Source organism: Anser anser, assembly GCF_964211835.1.
Source record: "Anser anser genome assembly, chromosome: Z".
Lineage (NCBI taxonomy): Eukaryota > Metazoa > Chordata > Aves > Anseriformes > Anatidae > Anser > Anser anser.
Window position 1 is genome coordinate 23,789,275 of NC_139723.1, and position 24,781 is coordinate 23,814,055.

General features: G+C 42.1%; 1 protein-coding gene across 2 annotated transcripts; it reads left to right on the top strand.

The window, feature by feature from the left end:
* The first annotated feature begins 1,375 nt into the window (after positions 1 to 1,375).
* REEP5 (receptor accessory protein 5) lies at positions 1,376 to 23,902 on the top strand. 2 transcript variants are annotated; one of them, XM_083818771.1, is made up of 5 exons: positions 1,376 to 1,678; positions 2,002 to 2,095; positions 16,287 to 16,425; positions 21,815 to 21,983; positions 23,106 to 23,902. In XM_083818771.1, the coding sequence occupies exons 1-5, from the start codon at positions 1,561 to 1,563 to the stop codon at positions 23,153 to 23,155; spliced, it is 570 nt and encodes a 189-aa protein (XP_083674897.1). In that variant the 5' UTR covers positions 1,376 to 1,560; the 3' UTR covers positions 23,156 to 23,902. The 2 variants fall into 2 exon arrangements, with proteins under 2 accessions (XP_083674897.1, XP_083674898.1); XM_083818772.1 differs by having other exon boundaries at positions 1,393 to 1,678; positions 21,815 to 22,052.
* Positions 23,903 to 24,781: the final 879 nt, after the last annotated feature.

The window sequence follows — 24,781 nt, forward strand, 5'->3', positions numbered from 1 at the left end:
TGCCTTTGTTGCTAAGACAACTAATGGTATTCTTGGCTGCATCAGGTGAAGTATTGTCAGCATGTCAAGAGAGGTTATCCTTCCACTGTATTCAGCATTGGTGAGGCCGCAAGTATAAGAGAGACTTGAACATACTATTAAGAGTCCAATGGATGGCTACCAAGACGATGAAGGGACAGAAGCACCTCTCCTGTGAAGAGAGGCTGTGAGAGCTGTGACTGTTCAGCCTGGAGAAGAGGAGGCTCAGGGGGGATCTCATCAATGTGTATAAATACCTGAAAGGAGTTCAAGGACAGTGGATGCAGGTTCATTTCAGTGGTGCCCAGTACCAGGACAAGAGGCACTAGGTACAAACTGGAGCACAGGAGACTGACTCCCTGTGTACATCAGGAAACACTTTTGTGGAGTGTGGTTGTTGGAGCATTGGCACAGGTTGCAGAGTCTCCCTCCTTGGAGTTCTTCAAAAGCCCCCTAGACATGGTCTTGAGCAATACTCTAAGTGTCCCTGCTTGAGCAGGCAGCTGGACCAGATTATCTCTAGATGTCCCAACCAACTTTAACCATTCTCTGATCCCATGATTATTCTCCATTTCTCCTCATTCCTGCCTTTAATGACAGCTGCCTGAAAGAAGAAACTCTATCTTAACAGTAAGAAAAAATGTTTTTAATTCCATGCAAGAGGCATTTCCCCAGAACAAAGACAGCATAAAAGGATAATGTGCAATTTACATTGAATTTTTCTCAGGTGAATAGAGGAGAAAAGAAAAAACTAAGGCAAATTAGTGTTCCAGCATGCCTACGTGTAATGCAGATTTGAAGGCATAAGGAGTGTATGTTACTAGCTGTAATGCTGAGTCAGATGCAGATGGGTTGCTGGGACGAGTCAGCACAGCTAAGGAAGTTTCCAAGACGATGTCATACCCAATAAATTAAATTTAGTTGGTAAGATTATGCACACCATAAATCCTCGGGTATGGTTACAGCTATGAGCCACAGAGTTCCACGTAGCCACATAGCTTTTGGGGAGCAGCGGAACCACATTTTCTCAGCCCTTCAACATCATTTCGGTTCCCACCGGGAAGTTCAGTGACTTTTACTCGTCCCGTAACACCTGCAGTCACTCACAACGCACACCACAGTTTTTAACCTTTTGGTCAGATTTCCTCACGCGATTTTCCATGACTGGTACCAGCCATGCAGGACAACTGCGGTGCGGGCCCTAGTGCTCCCCGAGTTTATTTTCGCAGCAGATTCACAACTCGCGTGTAAACCCCGAACACCCCACCCAGGAGCCGATATCGGGACTCCGGGTGAGCCGGGTGCCCCGCGCCCTCCATTTTGCGACGCTGAGGGGCGCCGAGGGAGGGGCAGTGTAAGATGGCGCCCCGCCTCCCCGCGGGGAGGGCAGGGCCGGGCGGTGGCGTGGCGCCCGGCCTGGTCGCCGTGCCTCCTCCTCCTGGCCCCGTCGCGGCCGTGTGCGGGTGGTGCCAGACGCTGAGCCAGTCCCTCGTCGGCCACACGCCCGCGGCTGCGTCGGGCTGAGGAGCGGGCACCCTCACCATGACGGCGGCCATGAGGCAGCGCTTCGACCGGTTCCTGCACGAGAAGAACTGCATGACCGCCGCGCTCGAGCGCATCGAGAGCAAGACCGGCATCGACCGCTCCTACATCGCCATCGGTGAGCGCCGACCGCCTGCCGCCGGCACGTCCCGCGGCGCTCGGGGACTGGGGGGGGGCCGCCTCGCCGGCCGGCGGCGAGAGGGCGGCTTAGCGGCGGCTGCGGCCGCGCCCTGTCCCGCTCCTCCGCCTCTTCCCCCGGGCCGCCCCCCTCGGGAAGCCGCCGGGGCAGCGCCTCGCCCCTCCGCTGCGCCATGTACCCCTTCAGCGCCGCAGGTGAGCGCCCGCCCGGGCCGCGCTGCCGCGGCGCCCCGCGGGCTGCCCCCGCCGCCGGTAACGTTGCCTTCCCCCCCCCCCCCCCCCCTTCCTCTTGTCTCTCCGCAGCTCTCCTCGGGGCGGTGGCCGTGTACCTGGTGATCGGATACGGTGCCTCGCTGCTCTGCAACATCATCGGTTTCGGATACCCTGCATACGTGTCGTGAGTGTCGGGGGGAGCGGGGGATGCGAGGAGGGCGCCGCGACGGCTGTCCCCGTTACGCCGGGGAGGTACCCGGTGGCAGGGTCTCAGCCCTGGCGGTCCTCGAGGACTGTGCTCCGAAATGTGGCTGCTCTTTCCCACCTGCTTGCTGCTGGGCCGCCGGGTGTTGCCTCAAGAACAATACTGTGCCCGCCTGGCAGGTGTTGTGTCATGGGCTGGCAGGTGCTGAGCAGCCTTCATGCTTGAAAATCTGCACCCACAGTGCGGTATGTTTCCTCCTTGGCTTCCTGGCTGTGCCATCTCCGGAGGTAGGCTGGGTCGCTATGCCTTAGCTGCTGCTCCTAGCGGGGGAGAGAATCTGCTGCTGTGGTGGCACTGGCTAAAGCTCACACCGCTGTTTTTAGCAGAGTGAGCTCCCAGGTACGCAGGAGGGCAGCGGTGCGGTGTCAGCATGTGTTTAATGCAAAGCACCATGCACAGAGGAAGCCGCATTAAGGAGCAATGCTTTCTGCAAAACAGCCTAGCAGAGGAGAAGATGGAGAGGTAGGCTTTGGAGCTCCTCTTGAGAGTTATAGTCTTAAAAATTATTTTGTCTTTCAAAGGACAGTTCAGGAAAGCCCTTGTGGATGTTCTGTTTATAAAAGTAGCTGGTATCCTTTCATTGGCATTATACTGTCAAATTACTAGAACAAAATGGTTTTCCCATTAGGTAAGACGTCAGTAGGTTGCAAAACACTTTCGAGGTTTACTAAACAAAACCTTCTGTGTAGCATACTGTGTTCATAAAATGGAAGTCCTTCCCAGCTTTAATGTTATGTTGTTGAAACACAGTGCTTGCCTCTTATGTAACTGCTTAAATACAGTCAGCGGCTTTTAAAAATGTGTTATCTGGCAATTAGCTTCTGGGTAATTAAAAATACGTTGCTTTGCTTGCTCCTTCTCTTGTTTTCCGAGTGTGGGAGATCAACTTAGTTTTAGACTCATATGAGATTAAACCCGTATTTTGAAATGCCTTATGGTTATGATGCTTGAAACTAAGCAGTGCTTTTCTAAATAGTGTTACTGGTGTGCACTAATTTAGGAGATAATAGGTTGAGAACAACTTGGGGGGAATACAAGCCTTATTTTTTATAAGGCAATTTATAATTGATTTTTTTAAGTTAAAATCTGAAAATGGAAATGTTTAAATACTGTAAAACCTTTAAATAGTTGAATAGGAAATACATTTATGTACTATTTTGTGCCTGAGTTAGGCCACTATTAAATTTTTATAATTACTTTGTGAAAGGCTACTTAAAGTCTTACGCTTGTTTGAGATCAGATTTTAAATCTGCCTGTATGCAGTTGGGATGAATAAACAGATAATAGAGCTCTTAAAGCTGTGGAGGCAAGACAGTAGCAAATCAAATACAAATAGTGTGGGTTTTCTTTCTTCCCGTGTTTTTTTTTTTGTACAAATCTGGAAAAATTATTTTATCTTTTTGTAGAGTGTCTACCCTTCTGTGTGCAGGTAGTTTTAAGTGTACCGTAGCTTGAAAATTTACCTCATCAGTGTTAGTACTGTGAGTTTTTTTTGTCTGTTTTTGTAATGGGTGCATTGGCCATTGTCCTTGACTACAAATCTTAATTAAAATATGTGAACAAACAAAAAAAAGCATGAATACCATGCACATGAATACAGTGCCAATTCTGGCTTTTCTGATTCATGCTCACTTAATGCTTTCCCTTTGTGTATCTTTTTAACGTGGAAACATTTTTAGGATAAAATTATAATCTGAGATGATAATCTCACTTATATAGCACAGTGTGCAGTATGCCAGGGGCATACACTTCTTAGTGGCATCCTGTGGAGAGGTGTTAGCCTGTGAAGTAGCATGCTGACAAGATGGGTGCCCTTACCTCCCTTCCCAAGTGCAGAGATGTTGCTTTGCATTTTCGCCTGTACAATGTTCTGCCCACAGAGCCAGCAGCCCAGCAAGAGTGCAGAGAAGATGTGGGAAGGAATACGCTAGCATGCATTTTCATGGTCCCGTTCCATTTCCCCTTTTTGGGGAAGGCATGTGAACTCAGGACAGGCACAGTTGCCCTTGCAAGTCTGTACGTGGTTATGGGATCAGCCGGGGAGCAACAGGCCAGGATATGTGTGCTTTCTCCTGAGATGGATTTCAGTCTGCTGCTATGCATGGGCTGCCTAACCAAACCTAAAACCTGTTTGGTTTTACTTGAAAGACATTGCCTGTCTTCCACTGTATGGGTTTCTTTTAGTCCTGGCACTACCATGCCATGCTCCTTATCTACCTAAGGGTAGATATCTTAATGTAGGGCTGAGCCATGGAAAGCTACAGCTGAGTTACTAGAGTGATTCCAGTTTCCTTTCCACAGCTTTGATCCCGTACTGTAGTTGGGGTGCTGTTGAGTCCTGTTCCTTCTGCTAGTGGGCCTAAAGCACAACGAGCTGCAGCCAGTGTGGTTGTCCTCACTTCTCTTTAGTCTGTTCCTTTTTGAAAAGACAACTGAAGAGCCCCCTATATGAAATGTCAGTACTAGTGAGACTTGCTTCCTAGCATTGGGTAGAAAACAGATTTCAGCTTTTTTCATTGGTTGAGAACACCCTCAAGTGTGCTGTGGTGGTTTAACCCTGTCTGGTCACCAGGTGGGTGCTACACTGCTCTCTCACCTACCTTCCTCTGCAAGACGTGAGAAAATACAATGGAAACATTCAAGGGTTGAGCTGAGGACAAGGAGATCGTGATAGTAATTGCTGAGTGGACAAAACAGGCTTGACTTGGGGAAGATTAATTTATTGCTTATTAGTAACAAAGTAGGATAGTGAGAAATAAAAAAATAAGAACACCTTCCCTCAACACCACCTTCTTTGCAGGTTCAACTTCGCTCCTGACTCTGCTACCTCATCCTGCACCCCTGAGCAGCACAGGGAATGGGTGTTGTGGTCATCCACAGCGCTTTGTCTGTGCTGCTCCTTCCTCCTCATGCTGTGCACCTGTTCCACGTGGGGTCCCCCCCACGGGATGCCATCCTTCCCGAACTGAGCCTGAGGGGGCTGCCCACAGGCAGCAGCTCTTCAAGAACAGCTCCCACATGGCTCCGTAGCACAGGGTCCATCCATCCCCCAGGAGCAAACTGCTCCAGCACGGGTCCCCCACGGGTGGGCGGCAGCTCCCCCCAGACCCCCTGCTCCTGCGTGGGCTCCTGTCCACGGGCTGCAGCTCCGGCCCGGGGCCTGCTCCTGCGGGGGCTCTCCATGGGCCGCAGCCTCCTCCAGGCCACATCCACCTGCTCCACCAGGGGCTTGTCCACGGGCTGCAGCGTGGAGATCTGCTCCATGTGGGACCCATGGGCTGCAAGGGGACAGCCTGCTCCACCAGGGGCCTCTCCACAGGCCGCAGGGGAACTGCTGCTGTGTGCCTGGAGCACCTCCTGCTGCACTGACCTGGGGGGCTACAGGGCTGCTTCTCTCACAATCTCTCACTCCTCTCTCCCAGCTGCTGTTGCCCAGCAGGTTTTTTTTTCCCTTCCTTAACTCTGCTCTTCCAGAGGCCCAAACATTGTTGCTCTCTGGCCAGTAGTGGGTCCCTTTTGGAGCAGCTGGAGCTGGCTCTGCTCTGACATGGGGCAGCTGCTGGGCTCTGCTCACAGAGGCCACCCCTGCAGCACCCTGCTGCTAAAACCTTGCCACGTAAACTGTACATCTGTTAAAGCTGTGCCTCCTGGAAGAGGTCAGAGAACACAGCCATCAACAGAATGTATAACAGAGGGAATTAATTTGATGTTCACACAAGCATGTCAGCAATGGGTCCACATGTGAATAAGATCAGAAGAGTACTGAAAGAGAAAACACAGACTGTCTTTCCCCAGTTAACTTACTGTCCTCTGTTGTGATGTAGATCAGTGTGTCGTTTTTGTGATATGATTGTCTGAATAGTTTAAAATGAGAAATAACTAAGTATTCAGTAGAAAAGACTGGTGGTAGAATTAAGTGGTGGGATGGGTGTGTTCTGCAATAGAGATCATCTCCTGTTCTTATGGCTGCTTAAAACAGCCAACAGGCTACTACTGATGAGAGACCTGCTAGGCATGTTCCAGCTCTCTTCTGTTAGGATTTTAGTTTTGGATTACCTTGGTCACAGTAGTTACCGATCATCTCTTTGCTTGCCTGAAAGAAAGTGTATTTGAAAAAAAACAAAAAACAGCCCAGAGGTGCTCCACTCAGAGTTCAGTCTGCTCACAGGCAAAGCCTTGGCAGTTTCACAGCTGCCCACCGTGCCTTGTGTAGTTCTGTAGTTTATTTTCTTTCCTTAGCACCATTCTCTTTGCTCTGTGGCAGTGTGCACTGTGCAGCAGATGTGAATTTTCCTGGCGTGGTGCTGAGGGCTGTAGCCACCAGTGAGACTGGGCTGGTGGGGTGTGCCCACCATGTCCCCATGCTGCCAGCACTGGCCAAGGCACAAGGTGGTTTCAGGTGGGCACGGCTTCTTCCCTTCTCCTTCCCCCCCTTTAATGTTCATCTTTGGCTTGGCTTTGTGCAAGTCCGTGTTGTGTTTGTGCACAAAGCAGCCATGCACGATAATTTGTCACACACAGTCTTCTTGGCTCTTCTTTGAGGAATCTGGTCTGGTGGGAGGTGTCCTGCCCGTGGCAGGGGGGTTGGAACTGGGTGGTCTTGAAGGTCCCTTCCAACCCAAACCGTGCTATGATTCCATGCTTCCTCAAATCCAAGTCTTCTATGCCATGTCAACACCCACAAGGCTCTTAACATACGCAAAATTAAGCAGTAGTTTTCCAAGGAGAGCTTATTTGGCTATCGCCCAGAACATCAGACAATCTGGGTTAAAGTTAGTCATAAAACCCTGGCGTTATTCCCTCAAATCCTGTGCGGTGCTCTGTGATTAAAAAAAGTAATTATTTTTAAGTTGAAATCTACTACTCATTTGCAGGCTTTTGTGTTTGCAGTAGGCCAGCATTTGAAGTTCAACACAGATGATAGCAACAACCTTTTATGCATTCAGTGAGCTTTAACTGCACAAGGCGATACTCAGTCTAGTAGATGGAAGGGGTGAGTCCGGCCAGTACTTAGTAATGTTGCCAGTATCTCACTGCTTTTCTAAATTTTCCAGATCTAGCCTGTTTAAGCACAGCCCCACCCATAGTCCATGGTAGTTAGCTGCCTCAGACAAATTAGAGAGTGCAAGCAGGAAGGGAGCCCCTGATGACTCAGAAACGCGTGCAAAGGATTTACTGAAATTTCAGAAGTGCTGTCATGTTTGGTTTAAGCATGGCTAAGATGAAAATAGCTCTGGGCAGTAAAATGTCTGAACTTATTACTGGTGTCTTCAGGGGAGAAGAGCAATACAGTACAATCATTCCTCCTTCTGCTTTGGCTAATTTTATGCTGTTACTTCAGTTTAGCTGTTTTTACTATTTAAGTGCTTCTTGAGGCACTTTAGAAACAGTAAACAATCTATTCTGATTGCAAAGAGGTGTAAACATGCAATTCAAGTCTTACTTAAGTATCGTCGTGAACCTGAGCCTGTCTCCTGGTTTCTTTGCATGTTCCATACCACTGAAATAGGAATGGTGCTTTTTTTGGTCAAAGATGCTTAAAAATGTAAAATTGTGTATTTCATGAGAGCTAGGACAGTAAATTTGCTTTCTCATAACAAATTTTGAGAAGAATGCTTACTTTTTACTTAATGGAAAATTCTACATGGTATATTTACATTCACAAGCAATGTTGTGCTGTTGCTTTATAAAACTGTTTTGAGAGAACTGATGTATCTAATGAGATCTGCAGTGCTCAGAGTAAAGTTAAGCAGAAAGTTTCCAAATCTGACTACACTTAAGCTGTCCACTTTCTCAGATGACACTCTTTCCATGGAGTTTCAAACTTTAAAAGGTGTATATTTTTTGGCGTATGTTCTGCCAAGTCAGTTCATCTGAAACATGCTTGTTTTTTTTGTCTTTCAGATTTTAGAGTGCTGTGTTTAAAACAAAAGCTGTGTATCTGTTAAGTAGGGAAATGGCGTGCTTTGATTTCTAGAGATGGCAAGTTGTTAGATGCAAGAGTGACTCTAACATTACAACAAATGTAGATACATTGGAATTTTTCTTCCACATTTTAAATTTAGGTTAAAAAGTTAAAGACCTTTGTTCCACAGGTGGGTCCACAATGCAAATTAAACTCCTTGGAAGGTTACTAGTTTATAACTTATATAGACACTATTTTAAGGGAATGCAGATGTGTGTGAGACATAAATGAAGGCATTTTACCATTTTCTTAGTCTAGAAATACACTATTGCATGCACTAATTCTCTTTAGTGCAGTAATCTCTAGCAACTTAGCTGATGTTAGGAATGCAGTTGTTAGTGGGATAGTTAGGATTACACCACTGGGTTTGCTAAAATACTTTCTTAAACTATGCTTTCGCCTGCTGAGTCACAATGCTTCTGAAATTTAATGTGTAACATTGCTGATCCTAAGTGTCGAAGAAGGTGGAGTCAAACGGATTAAAAAAATGTGGATTATTGTTAGTTGCTGTTCTTGTTTGCCTCTGTTGTTGCAGTCATGTGTTCTAGTTATGCTGTAAAAGGCATTCCCCACAGCTCTGAGACTGTTGGAGGGGAGTTGGTCACACCTTGCTATCCCAAAAGGACAGCAGCCTACTTGTCAGTGAGTATACAGTGAGCAAAATACACGATTTTTGGACGAGGTTAATGAAGCTGTCTTCAGCTCATAAGAAGAAAAATGCAATCTCTCATGTGAGGATCTGTGAACATTAGTTAAAACTTAAAAATTTTGAAAAAGAAATGACAGAATGTTATACACAGTTAAGTAGCTGGCACTGCACTCAGAAAGGAATCTGGAGGATTTGCAGAGACCTGAACCCAGAAGCTATTCCTCTAAGTCTGAAACTCGAATCCCTTTCCTACTCCCTGATGAATCAATTTTTAAAATTACTTTCAGTAATTAAAACCCTAGGATCTGTGTAACTTGCTTTCTAATTTAAAAAGTACTTGCACAGTGATCACCTTACAACAGCAAGATTTTTCCATCCGAAACTCCAGTTGCTTTGAGAATCAAGTCTGAAAATGTTGCACCATTTTGTGCTTAATTGCACATTTAGGTAATTTAAGGCCCCCCTGTAATTCATTGGCCAATATCATGGTAAACAGAACAGAAAAGCAATTTTAGAGCTGTAACAAAATTATGCGTAAAATACAGTCTCCACAGTGCACTATATGTTGACAAGGAAATGTAATTTTTATTCTTTCTGTATTGTTGTAAACATATAGTAGAGGATGACTTCTTCTCCTCAGGGTAACAACAACTCTTTTTGATCTCTGTGCCTATACGCTAAAAAGTAACAGCTGTGGAGAGACAATCAAAGAATATGAAATACATTTGTCCTCAAACAAAATTGTCTGTCACAAGTACAGAAGGTGCCAGCAGCACTGCAGATTGCCAGCCAGTGGTATCTTCTGGTGGAAATGCAGCATGTCTGTATTTTGCAGGTAGGATTTGGCTTTTTCGTAAGCTCCCTGGCCACACAGTCATTGTCTTCCTTGTCATAACCTTGAGGAAAGACAACCTGAAAGACTCCTGTAATAAAAAGGGAAATTGGAGGTTACTGAAACAGGGCCTTTTAGGCTGTAGGAGACGGAGTGTTGATACTGGTCTAACTGCTCATGCGGACAAGCACAGCCAGTAGTAAGGCTGGTAAAGCTTATTCTGAGGATTCATGCACATGGGAGCTCTGCTAAAGCCTGCAGTGACTTCTCTTGCCTGTGTTAAGGCTGGCAGTGGAGCAAATCCTTCTTCCAGAGAGGGTACGTGGACATCTTCTAGAGCACAGCGGGGGAGTCTGCTGGAGCTCCTGCTGCGCAGCTCCACCTGCATCACCTGGCCTGCGGGGTGGGACGAGCAGCAGCGTAATGGTTTGACAGCCTGGATTGAGGCACTGATCTATGTTAATCCCAGCCAAAAAGAGCCTGTGGGTGTGGGAGTGTGTGTGGGGAGCTGGTTTTAGCCCAGGTCGGAAGTGGGGAACTGATCCATCACGTGGCCCTACAAATACTTGCTCCAGAGGAGAGTGGGACAGGAATAAACAGAGTAATGAAATGACAGAACTGCTGCCTCTTTTTTTTTTTTTTTTTTTTGAGGAACCTAGCCTTATGCTTATTTAACATAAGCTGTAGAACTCTCCTCATGGGTGGGGAGAGCGGCCTCTGCTCCGCTTTTTTGCCTCTGTCTCCACTTCTCTTTGAAGAAATGAAGGTAGAACGCTTTGTACCGCTGTCATGTTGTTTTGCCTCCATTTGGTGTGTTGCCTCCTAATTATATCTGTCTTTTCGTGGACAACAAATACCTTTCCTATACTTCATGAGGTTGCCTGCTGCCATCTTCTGGATACACAGAATTAGGAGAGGGGCGATGGTAGGCCTGCACTTACATAACTGCTGCAGAGTATTTGGCAGGGATATGTTTTCAGTATCTGCAAATGTATTACTCTACTAGTAGAGATGGTATGGAGGAAGAAGTATGGAAGATGGAAGGCTTTTAGCTGATGGATGAAAATGGAGAAGAAAAAATGATAAAGCAGGTACTGACACAGGTACTGGCTTCACTGCAGTGATGCCAGAAGTTTCAGAGGCAACCTGCCAAGGGGGGTCTGAAATGAGGATGGCAGGGAGTCACTGAGCTTAGGAAGTCTTGTGTTACAGTGGAGTGTTGATCCCACAGAGGTGTCTAGATAGCTAAAAGTAAATTGGTTTTGAATCTCTGCAAACTGCTGTAAGGAGCTGAGACAGACTGGTAAATATAAGCTTTAGAAATATAAGGAATTTTTATTTCTCTGAAGTTTTTTTTAAGTTAACCTAGCAATGGAGTCACAATGTTTGCCAGCCTACTCATTCAGTATAGCTCTGATTAGAAAACTGAGGGAAGGATGCACAGAATGGCTTCTCTCCTCTGTAACTACAGCACGGGGGCTGGGTTTAGTTTAAGCAATGCAGTGTGGTTATGAAATACATGTGTTGACGGGTACATGGTTTGCGATGCACTAAAGATTTCTTATACTGTAGTCTGTCTTTTGTCTTAAACTTGTAACTTTATTTGTACAAGAGTCATCAGGTACACCTTGTAAACTGCAGAGTTTTGAGTGACACGAGGTAATAAATTTTGGAATTTCTTTCTCTCTTAATTTCTGGCTTCCACATCTTACTAGCTGGACTCAGCTCAAAAAAAAAAACCCTATATCTCCTGGTAAAATTATAATAGGCTTATTCTATGAATACTGTATGTATGAATTAACTGTAACAATGATTTACTATGCTGGAGATAATTCAGGGGTGAGTAACAACCTCTTCCTGGAAAGGAGCTGGCATTTGTCAAAATGAGACAGGTGCTCTAAGTGAAATAACTGAACTTGGCAAATCACTGATGTTAGACTTAATCCAATTAATGCTAGACGTGGCCCAGTTGGACTGATTGTATGACAGAAGCAGTCAAAACTGACCTATGGTCCAGAGACTGTAGCTGCACAGCCGCTGTGAACCCTGGGCTGCTGGAGAGCACGGCAGCCTCATCTCATCCCCATTGGCATCACCAGCTAGACGGGTTATCAGGGAACAGGGGTGGATAAAAACGACACTTTCAGTGCACTCCCCATATGTCTGCACAAGTTGCAACGCTGGCTCATGGCAGGTCATACTCAGTACTGGAGAGATACCTGTTTTTAAAAAAACTGGGCTGTGATGTTTGCCATCCAGTCTACTGGAAGCTGTTCATAGTGGCTGCTCCTTCCTCCTGCATGTGTAAATTCTGTAAGTAGTTATTTGGGGCTATAATTAAAGTCCTCTGTAATTAGCATATAAGCACCAAATAAAATCCTTTGTGATGTGTGATTGTTCCACATAACTAACATGAAATTTAGTCATATCATTATTAGACAAAAAAGATATGAAACTACCATTTTTATTTTTTTATTCATTTGTAAATTTGAAAGCATGGGCTTTGGATGCTTCTTCCTTCATTATGAGACTTTAATGTTACATGCTACTGAGACTGATTGACTTGTTCGTGCAGTGTACGGATTACAAGAAGGCCGTCCTAAAGTTGGCTGTACTGCCAGCATCGTGTGATCTGTATGTTTTCACTTACTGATGGAGATTGAATTTTGAGTATCACACTGACTGAGTCATGATTTAACATGAAGAAAAATAAAATGCCCTTGGCTTGAAGTAGGACATATATCTCCTAAAGTTAGTTGTGCAGAACATTATAGCAGGATAATAGGTAATAAATTACAGAATAAATTATTGAAGTGCAGTGCAATTAAGGTGAAATTCTCCAGCTGAAACGAGTGTAGTTATAAACACACAAAAACCACTTCAGATACTCTACATAACTTATTGTACTTGCATGTTCTTGACTAAGAAATATTTTCTGTGACTTACTTTTGAAATTGTGTGTAAGTAGCAGAGGATGTGGTTATCTGTTGTCCTTTTATTAGGTAGGGACATGTTATTCTATGGACTTGCACTGGCACTCTCAGCTCAAGGACGTATTTCCAGTTATGAAGCAGAATGCTCATCAGATACTTGCCTTTCCTTTACTTCAGTTAAAATGGTGAGTCACTGATGGCTCTGCTATTTCCATTCTTTCCTTTCTTCCCTTCTACTAAATGGTATTATTCTGGCGTCCTCCTAACAGGTGCAGTTTTTGTTCTTGCCTCTGAGCTGATGGTGCTGGTTGTTATCATCTTTGGTGTGGTAGGTGTCAGCCCCATGAGTTTGTCCCATGATACCTGGACCAGGCATCAGACCTGAGGGAAGTGTAGCTGTGCTGTTTTCTACAGCGTGCAAGAAAACAGCATATGTGGATTTAGTGTTGCATGTCAGCTGACTAAACCACACCAGTGAATGACAACTTGCAGTACTACTACTCGTGACAGTCTGACCATGAAAGTGTCTTGTTCAGACACTCCTCTGTGGAATCCTTATTCTTTAGATGTCTTCCCACCACCTTGCACCGGAAGGAAGACTGGGAAAGCTGTGGGGTGCCATGTATAGCACATAAGCTCCAGTGAAAGTAAGAGTTCTCAAGATCAAATGAGAACTAGATTTTTGCTTGGCAAGGCTAGCAGGCAGCCTTTCTCCGCCAACAATTAGTGGTCCTGTGATTCCTAAGCTTAAAGACAGGATTGTGGTCGCGGCTCATTCTTTATGTCATCAGCATTCATTATCATTAGAAGGCCTTAAGATACATTTCTTTTTTTATATTAATTTAGTGTCATGTCCTTGCGAGGGGTGGTAGTGTTTTGAAATGTTTTTCTGTAATGCTCTCAGGAGTAGTTCCTCATAATTATAAAAATTCACATTTATTTCTTCAAGGTACTTCTTCAAGTTTTGAGGATTCACAGCTTTACAGTCAAACTGAGACTTCCCAGATCAGCAATGCTTCTTTCTAGGTGCTAGCAGAACTCACAAGTGAGATCATGAATACTTTGGAGCAAAGGCTGCCATTTCTTGGGCTTTTTAGATGAGTGAATATATTGTAGATAGGAGCATATGCAAATCTTACATAAGTATCCCTGCAAAGCTGAAATACTTTAGAAATAACGAATACCTAGCAGGTAGAGAAAAATGCATGTCTCCTTAACTTAGTGAGTCTGAAACTCGTGTTTGCTTGTTATTTGGGATCTTTCTTTTGGGTTCAGATGGGGACAGTCAATTTGTGTTTTCTGGTTTGACTAGGCAAGGTATCAGCTTAAGGAACTGCAGGAGCAGATGATGAATGTCCAAGTGGAGCACACCCATTTTTGGAGCTCTTCCAGGCCAACCATTTTTACAGGAGAGAAGATACTAAAGCATGCCATATTGACACAGCGATGTGTCATCTGCCCTTTGCTACAGAATTGGAGGTTCTACATTTTTTAGTGAAAACTGATTTTCATCATCATTAGGATGATTTTTAATAATGCTAACAAAAGTTAAACAGCCTCCCCCTAAATCTGTCAACAGCTTCAGACGATGAGTGGAAAACAGCAAGACTGTTAGCAGTTCCACTGCCAAGTGTTCTCTCGCAAATACCAAGCTAGCATGTTTTTTTGTGGTAAGATAAGCCTTCCCCAATATGTCAGTAATGGAGAACTTGCCAGTGTAACTGGAAAAATTAATGCCCAGCAGGTTTTACTTAACCGTGAGAAGGTGCCATATGTTCCTTTCCCTCCTCCGTTTACCCCTTTGTTCAGCACTCTGACTTCCCTGCTAGTTGATTTTGCTTTTCTTTCCTTCAGTAGGTAGTTCCACACCGTGAAAACAGCCCGCATCAGGAGCCATCCCCCTGACCTCCAGTGTATTTTCTCAGTGGACCCTCAGCCTGTGGTACTGCAATAACTGAGAGGTGCAGGTGTACTGAACATGCCGGGGCACCGGAGGCTGGCATGCCATTGGGAAGGCTGCCTGGGCAGCGTTTCCTGACGCTGTGTTGTCAGGAAAAGCAGCAAGCAGACCTCCAGCAGTCCACCTGCAGAAAACCTGCTTTTCCAGCTGTGCTGATGCAGCACCTGAATTACAGCCCCTTACCGTGCGTAGTGGGGAAGGGCAAGGGCTGCTCCTGTCCCCGTCAAAGGACCTCCCTGGCCAGCTGCAAACTAGTGCAGATGATGCATAAATTAATTGTCAAATCCTCTTATTGCATCTCAAAGTAATTCAATCCAGTAGCTGCACCAAATCTCTCAGTGTGTGGTGGGTTTATCAGTGCTTCTGCTGAAACATAAAGCATGTCACATGGTTGATTTTTTTATTTTAACTTACAGAGCTAGGAAGTGACACAGTCTGAAGGGCTTGTCAGTTCACAAACCGGGAAATCTGCTCACAGATAGCCATCTCCTTGTGCCTTCTGTTTTGTAAATCTCCCTAAATCTCAAAATCTTCCTTACTGTCTAAAAGAAAATTTTACACCTTTGACTTATCCCACAGATCTTGCATCAGCAACAGTATAGTTGATATTAAGGGAATAAATTATAAGAGAATTAAAACCAAATATACAAATTTTAATCCAATGGCATGAGTGGAGAGGACAAATGCTTTTTAATATTCTTAATCTTCATATTATCAGGCTTATGGTCGCTGGCATTTCCTTCTAAAACTTCTTATAGTGCTAATCGAGAACTGAGCAAGATCCAGAGTCTCCACTTCATTTCTTGTACTAAAGAAAACATGCATGCATCTTTCTTTCAACCCCCTATTTTTAAAACTGTATGAACTTGCATGCCCTTGGCAGTTGGAGATTTAAAGCCAGTTAATAATTAAGCGGAAAGCCCAAGACTTTACTTGAGGTTTCTCCACTGTTCTTAATATTGTAACCTACATCATGATTTGTGAGTTCTGCAGGAGTGGATTTAAAGAGCAAAGCAGTTGGGGATGCAGATACGTAGTCCTCACTGTGTGTGTTTGGGGGAGGTTACTTTATACGGCCTCTGCTGCTGTAGACCAAGTGCTTCCCAGCAGTTACAGCAAATCATACAGTCTGCCTTTTCAGAAAGGAACTTAGCTCACGTACATTATGAATAAAGATATTTGATATTCACTTCAAAATCCTGGGCAGGGTTACCTCATTCTGGTCCCTTTTAGATACCGGTGAGGGCAGATAGTTGGTGTCATTGCTGGTGCTGAGTGGGAGCTGCCTGCAGGCTTCCTTGTTACCATTAGCTGGGGAGGGTTATCCTACACCCAGGGAATATGTACAGCACAGGGCTGGGTGCACTCAGGTTGACTGTTAGGTGGATCATGTACTCCTTTGTGTCCAATGGTATTCTGGTCAGGAATACCTCAACGTATCCTGAACTGGCCAAAGATGATCCCCTCTCTTCCTGTCCCACACCTGGTAGGTGGTGATGTTCATGTTTCTCTTGCAGTCACAGAGCTAGAAGTAGCTCAGGTGCCACTTCTTTTTGAAGTCATATGTTTAGGTAAAAGCTTTGCTATCCAGAGATCTTGGGCACGCTGTCCATGTGATGGATAACATTTAAGTCTTTTCTGTAGATGATATAGAGAAATTGAATTATGAGAATTCACACGTAGCAATAAACCTGAGATGTAAAAACTTCACCATTATAGATGACTCTAGTGCTATTGATCTACTTACCTTGCTTTTTTTTTTTCCTTACAGGATCAAGGCCATTGAAAGTCCCAACAAAGATGATGACACACAGTGGCTGACTTACTGGGTTGTGTATGGTGTTTTCAGCATAGCAGAATTCTTCTCCGATATCTTCCTGTCCTGGTTCCCTTTCTACTACATGCTAAAGGTATTTTAGTTTACTCACCCCCTTTTCTTAAAATGAGACCTTTGATATAACTGCTTTAATGTCTTCAAGAATGAATAGATGTCAACAGACTCCTCTGGAGTCGTGCGTGGGTCACACCTTATTTTTAGACGCTGGTTACACTAATTTTGCTCTATGAAAGTGATCTGTTTACAGCTGATGTTTTTGTAAGGCAAGTGGGAAAGTTGTGGTGGGTAACAGGGAAAGATCTGCTATTTTTTAGGAAAGAAGAGACTATGGAGATAACCAGTGGGAAGACAGGTGGCCTGCGGTGCAAATTTGGGCAAGATGAGAGCACTTGGTAAAATCTAGAGTGGCTTCATTTCTGCTTCAAGTGCTTTAGTAGAAGTGGAGAGTTAAATTGCAAAGGCATCAAAAGGAAGTATTAACTTCTGTGCTATTGGGAGCGAAGAAGGAAATTACAACATGAGAAATAGTTTCAATCATACAATCTTCATTTTTCGTAAAATATAGTTTCCTGAAAGGAAGTGGAAAGTATCAGAAGAGCTTGTTGCTGACGTGTATTTAGTAGTGGGGTTTGACTACAGACAATGATTTGTTTGATGTGTTCCAATCTTCATTTGTCAAATACGGTATGACAGTATTGTCAGTCAACTTCCAAACATTAAATTATTCTGTGAGGTAGTCAATTAACATGTATGCTTTTGGGTAGAAGCTTGTTGGACAGTTATTTCTTTAGCTTACAGAACTGTAGCTAGAGAACTTCTGTGTTCTCTTGCTGTTCTCTTGCTTCTTTTTCCTACCTTTGTAAGCCTGGCTTAGCCTTTGCAAAGTACTTGAAAGGATTTGATTGTCAGCTGTTGTGGTAGGGGCATTTACAGTTTTAACGGTAAGGTCTGATGTTGCCAAATAGTTTTTTCCAGGAAACACTGCATTTTAAAGACAAAATGAACTTAGACGATTCAATTACATTCTTTACTTTTACAGTTACATTCATTACTTCTGCATTCTTCCTTTTGAATATTCAGCTGACACCAATCATACAGTCATTTAGACATTTAATTCCCCAGCTCCCTAAAACACCCTCACACATTTGAACTGCTGCTTCAAACCTAAAAAAAAAAAATCAGGCCTGTCTCACAGAGTTAATTCTCTCTTCCCCCCTTTTTTACCCCTTAGTCAAAAATGAAAAGTTCTTTTACTATTTTAAGGCTAATGTGTTTGCTTTTTAAGTTTTAAAGAGTAAGCTAATTTTGAAGTTTACTATGGTCTACACATAAATGAAAGATTTACCATTTTAATATATTAAGATCAAGCCAAATAGCAATGAAAATGCAAGTTCAGCTGACCTGAAAATAGGATCCAAAAGGATTGCTTATGGCACTGGAAGAATCTGTTCTTACACAGTTATTTCACATCTCCAACTTCACCTTACAGATGAGCAGTGTTACAGCTTTACCTATTGTCTCCAGTTCTGAATTCATACGGAATGTTTTCAGAGCTTCTTTTCTAACTTCTTGGTGGTAAAAACATGGCAATGATTTCTCCATGCCAGCATAGCACTCTTTCTAAAGAGCATTCAATTGCAATTCAGGCTGACCTAGCAAATAAGAAACAAACAGATGGCTGTGATACTCCTGTATCAGAAATACCACATTTACATGTAGCAGTGGCAAAAAACGTAAGATACTTATCTCAGTTCAGCAAAAGCAAGCAGAACTGAAGGAAGCAATTACAATAAATGTGCAACTTTCAATGATAACTGCTAAAGGCACATGCAAGTCAAGTATTTACTGTCAGCAGTGGGTAGGAGAGATATACTTTTGTGATACGAAGGCAGACGGAAGGTGTTGGCCAAGAATCAGAAAGCACTGCTAACTGGGTGGGAGGATGGAAAATATTCAATGTGGGGAAAAGGAGGAAGCTGGCAGCTTCTAATTTTCAGTCTACTGCAACTAAAACCTCTTGTAGTGCTGTTCGTGATGTCTTTATGTCTCTTATGATCTTATGAAACAGAAGCCCAGATAAGTCATACATACAAATTTCAAATTTGCTTTTGTTTTATAAATAAGCTAAATTTGCATATTTATATTCTTTTGATAGAGCTTGTAGTGTCCAGTCTGAACAGAGTTTTAGCTACTTATTATTCCTGTATGCCTCAACATGCAGGGCTGAGACTCTGATCATAGTTGCTCACATACTTTCCTAAGTCCAGGGCCTAGCCTCTGTGACCCCGACATTTCAAGCATACTAGGAGTTTTCATATGTGGGTGAAAGGCATATTCAAGAATTCTTTTGATATGTGTTACCACACTTTCATACACTTTGGTTCGCTAGCAGAAAACTTTTGAGTTCTTTTGGGTTTTGTGGTTGTTCTGCCTTTTTTTTTTGTAATGCCTATTTTTTATTAATCAACTTCTTTATCTAAAACACAGGACACATTTGCAACTCATAATTTCATGTGTATGAGACCTGTTTATTTTCTGATACTTCTGTTAATTATTTAAAGATCTTTTTGTTGTTCTGATATTAAAATACTATGGCCATTGAAAGTAGTAGAGGTTGTCCTAAAAGTATTACTGGGAGCAAGGAGATTCCAGACTTTACTAGCAATTCCCTGATGAAATAATAAAATCCTCTTTCTGAACAGAATTCCAGTCAGACACATGACATTGGCTGTATTATGAAAACTGCTTCTACAAAGCATTAAGTCAAATGAAGTAGGAGGAGTTTTCACTGTGAGTGTAGTAATGTGCCAAATGTGGCAGTCTGACTATGCTTCAGGACAGAGATCTCTCCTTTGCACTCTGTGCAATTATGAATTTCATTCCCTCCTATGGCTGGACTGGAGAGTCACAAAGAATACAGTGATTTTTTTTTCCAGTTAACGCTTTAATCACTCTATGCTTTGTATACCTTTTTTTTACAAACCACTTTACGTTAATAGTTTTTGTTACTTCAGCCTCACAAGAGACAAGGGAAAAATAAACTAAGTTAGCAGTCTGACATTCTCAAGCTTTGAAAAGACTGAGATTTCCAGATCTGGTATGTGTCCTCTTGGAAAGGTATATAACCATTTTTCAATACATTTCAATAGTCATTGGTGTTTGAGAATAAATCTATAACTGTAAAATATTTATTTTTTTTTCTTCACTAGACTGGGGCAAAGCTGTAAAAATCGATATGACTAATTTTATTCCTAGGCAAGAAAACGGAAATTTCAGTTTCTTTTGTTTCAAAGGAAGTTGGACTTAGAGGTGAGGGATTTCCTAAAACAAAGGAGAACTATGTAACATCTGTGTCAACTGAGACAAGTAAAATAGCTGTTATTAATTGGCCAGTTATTCTTTAAAGGAAATGGAATAACTCTCAGCTTTTAGTGAAAGATGCAATATAAGATGCTATTATTTATTCTTTATGTTATATTAAATTCCAAATAATAGGAGCTTTTGAAAATAGGTATTGCAGCACTTCCTGCCTTTATTATCTAGTTCAAAGATAAAAGCTTAGAGCTTGCCTAAAAGGATGGTAAACTGCCTTTGGCAAAAGTTTCTGTGCATTGCAGTTATTATCCCCTGGAATCAGGGTTCCTTTTTGAAAAGAAATTCTCTTCCACACCAAATATATCATCAGTAGCTTTCTACAGGGCCGGGAGAAGGAAAATGTGCCTTCAAGGAAAAAGGAGTTGCAGTCTCTCCAGAAACAATAGGTTAAAGATGTTTATTTCAACTGATGTGTTTTTTTGTGGTGTATATTGCATTAAAGACAGAGCCAAAAGAGCTGGAGAGCAGAACCTACCAAAAGTCAATCCCAACATCCATTATCCAAGAAGGACAGAGGGAAGACACTGAAATATTTGGAAGGCTAGTCTGAAGAGCACTATGTAGTTTTCATGATTCAAATAGGGTTCTATTTTTTTCTTTTTGTTAAATCAGAATCTTTCTTTTAAAATAACCCGTCATGACTTCAATGACTGTGTAGTGGCCAAATTGTTATTTACAAGATTGTGATAGCAAAACAAATATCTGGGTGTGGTTTCGTCTTTGCATTTTTCCAGTGGGAAATCAAAAGCGTAAGTGGAAGGAGAGGAGACAAAAATGCCTAGGTAGGCACAGTGGTACTCTGAAAGGATGCTGTAATTGAACTGATTTATAGGAAATGCTTTTGTGCTATGCAGCGTACTGGAAACCTCATGAATAAATAAGAAATTGCTTGTATTTTTCAAATGACTTTCAGAAGCCATAGTGCATGCATTGAAACTTAGGTGCACTACTTCTTTGACTGCTGGAGATACTGCTGTGAAAACCAGAAAACTTTTGAGATATAAAATACTTAAATAAGTCCTATTTGCCAACATTATTGAAAAGCGGCATTATCATTTTCATTTAAATGCCCATTTTGGCCAAGGCTGGGGTGGTTTTGTTTTGTCTTTCAAGAAAAGGTGGTTTTCTGTGAAGAGATGTTCTGTTTGTATTTTTTTCGAGAGGCTTTTGACACCGAATAATATTACTCTCCTTGTGTCTGGAAAGAATTGTTCTATTGCTGAGAAAATTTGCCTTTTTTGTTGCAGTTTTATTGCTGAAATATCATTTTATAGATACTTTCAGTGCTCAAGCAAATATAGTTGTGGCACTTCTTGTCCTTTAAATGTTTTCATCTTGTTTTGCATAGCCATCTTTCTAATGAATATGACAGTGGAACTGAGGCCAAATAAAGGTGCTTCAGTGGTGAAGACAGGTATTTGTAACATACGTAACAGCTGTCTTTACAGTCCCCCTTTTAAGATGCAGAAATATTACTCCACACACTGGGGTGGTGATTTCTTTTTTCCAGAGAGCAGATTGTGGTATAAAAGCTATACCTAAACTGTGCTATCCTAAAGCATTACCCTATCTGTGTGCGATGTGTAGCTTGTCCATGTCTTCTCATTGTGTCACTGCAATGCACACAGACCCATTTTTTCCCCCGCTGCATGGCCAAGGTGAGGAAGCAGAGTGGATAGGGATGTGTTTCAGCTGGATCGGAGGGACTGAGGGACTAGACCTTCAGTCATGCCTGTGCCGTATAGTTCAGAAGTAGCCAGAGACTGTTTTGTCTAGTCAGCTTTTGTAATACTACCTTAGAAAAAAGAAAAAATACATGCAGTCTTCGTACACTTTTTACCAGATGAGCTTTACTGCTACAGCCTGCTGCCTTTATCCTATCAGTATGCAAGAAGGTATTCCAATATCAAGATTTACGGCACAAAACTGTAACGATACACATACTTATTTGACTGTGACCATACGAAACGAAGGCGATGATGTAACATTTTAAATACACTTCAGTCTGTGGCAAAGTTAGGAAGGCGCACTGCTCCTTGTCTGCTGTTCATCTCTTCCATTTACACAGATGTTCTTGTTCCCTGTAGTGTGGCTTTCTGTTGTGGTGCATGGCTCCCAGTCCGTCTAACGGAGCAGAGTTTCTCTACCATCGAATCATCCGGCCTTTCTTCCTGAAGCATGAAGCTCAGCTGGACAATGTTGTTAAAGATTTGAAAGACAAGGCTGCAGAGACTGCAGATACCATCGCTAAAGAAGGTGAGGAAAAGACCATTCAATGATCACACCGAGTAGGAAGAATTTACCTTTGCAGCTCTAGTATTAAAGGTAATATTAATCAGTTTGGGGGGGGGACGGGGGAATTGCAGCTCTAATATTAAAGGTAATATTAATCAGTTTGGGGGGAGAAAAAACAAGATTATTATGTAAATTTTAATGGAGAAGTTAGATTGGATGAAGCTGTCAAGAAAAGAAGACTACAGTGAATTTTACTTTTTGGGAGTACAGTTATGGTAGAATAAGCACAAACTGTATGAATGCAAGAAACAGCTTGCATTTTTTTTTCCAAATGTGGAAGTTTGTGTGTCTTCTCAACATACATATCCTATCAAAATTCTCTCTAGAGACAGGTCTGAACATCCTCACAAGGTATTTTCCATAAATATAGTTATTGTTTCAGTGTATATATATATATATATATTTTTTTGTATATCCTAAAATACCATCATCCCCAGTACCTGGCAGTACAGAAGAATTGACAGTTGTCTAGTAAAGCAAATCCTTCAACTCAAGCAAACAGCAGCGTTTGAAGTGGAGGTTTCCTGTCTATAAGACTTTGTAATTTTAATTCCTTTGGAAATCAAAGGATTCTGAGACAACTGTTGAAGAAATTTCTTAGATTCATATTTGATTGAATAACATCCTAATTCTATCACAGCCGGGAGTTGCTTAATGTTTGCTTTCGTTGCCTTCCATTCGAAACTGGGCCTGTATACTCCAAAATGTCTGGTGGTAATTTCGTGAACGAGAAAAGGAAATTTATTAATTAGCTGAAGTAAAACTTTACTTAAATTTCATTTGAAAGGAAAAATGTTTATAAGATACCTCAAATCACCTTAAATCTATTTTTCCCCAAATAATATATGAAGTCTGATTTCTTTTTACCAACTTAAGAAGTGTTCTTATGAGTATTTAAACGATCTGCCTTTCTCAACTACTCTTGGAAGTTTTGTGGCATGACCCTTTCTGAATCATTATTCTTGAACAGGTATCTTAAATAATGTTCTTCATGTTTCCTTATTCTGTCACTTATTACTTACAGCAAATAAGCTGCTTAAGTCTGTAAGACACTGCTAAGTTTTAACTTTTATTTTTCTACAGCCAAGAAAGCAACAGTGAACTTACTGGGTGAAGAGAAGAAGAGCACTTAAACTTTAACTGGATAAAGCTTCCCTACCACCTCCTTTATGAAGCTTGATGTTACTGGGAACTGTGGTATAATTTTAATAATGTTGCCTTGGAAACATTTTGATATATTAAAGGAATGTGTTTTAAGTTTGCTTACTACTTTGCTGTTGTCTGTATAGAGATTGAGCATTTTTATTTAAAAGCAATGCAGTGGGCAGCATCTGAAGCTTAATGAAAACATTTTATTCATCTTCATGCAGAAAAAATCTTTCAGTAATCACCTTCTGCAGTAACATAAATAAAAAGTATATATCCCAGAGGCTCTTGCACTTTAGTTGTCTCTTTGTACATGTAATTACTCTTAATGCTGACTTTGGTGTGCCTGGTAATATGACGTTAGTGTATAAGGACAATATTAGTCTGAACAGATTTTCTTGAATATACAGGGGATTATTTGAGAGAGATGGAAGGGCAGATGTATTCCTCACTAGTGAAGTATTGAATGATGAAATCACCTGTTCTAGAGGCACCTGATGATAGAGATTATTCACTGTTGCACGTTTTGTTGTGTTTGGTACAATGTGCATATTCTTAAATGGATAGACGCTAAATATGGGAGAGTAACTTAATGCGAATGATGAGACCTATATTAGTGTGAGGTAATTTGACAGAAATGATGCATTAAAGTTGCACCAAATGAGCACAAAATGACTACAGTACAACTCCCTTGCCTTCTCTTTCTAAATAAAGTTGTCATCTAAAATTGTAAATAGAGTGCCTTCTTAAGTTCACACTCAAAAGCACAAACCACCTTTTCATTAGGAACGATAACATTACAAACACTTCTTCCTAAAGTCCTGATGAAGTATTATTTACTGTCTTAGGTATCCGTCCACAGAACTACATCATTAAGGGGGTGGACAGCCACTGCCACAAGCTTTTCTGCACATAAACATCTGCAATCCGTTCTGACTGTCCAAGAACAGCTTTGCATGAGCACTGAAAATTCCTGAATTTGGAGGGATGCTATTATTTAGATTACTTGATATATTTCTGACCAATCTGTAAGAATGCAACCAAAACAAAGAGAATAAGTGCTTTTTCATAGTTGATGGAAAATATTTTTTGTAGATCTGAAGCTGCATTTACTTTCACACTACAGTATTTTCAACAAATTCAGCATGAATTACTGAAATCTCTGTTCTCATCTCCGTGCTGACATGTCTTCAAAGCCCACAGTAGTGCCCCTGACAGTTTCAAATTCACAAAACACACAGAAGATAGAAAGTAAGCTTGAACTTTTAATGTGATTGATAAGAAGTGATTTCTGGTCCACAACTTAAATTCTAGAGTAAAACAAACTTTTGAAGATTTGGGGCTTTCTGTAACAAGTTGGTATAGAAACATGCACTCTAAATTCTCAGGCACAAGCATTGTAAAAGAATGAAGCACACAGTTACTCAACAGATAAAGTTTACGTTTGAGAAATGCCTATTATAAAATGAGGTAAAATAGTGTCTTAAAAGTATGCATTTTAAACTTCAAGCTACAAAACAGACCTTAGAGCTGTCAAATAACAACATGAATAGGGAAGTATGAGGTACTATGCATTATTTTCTGTAGGACAGGATAGAACTTGTTATTTTAAG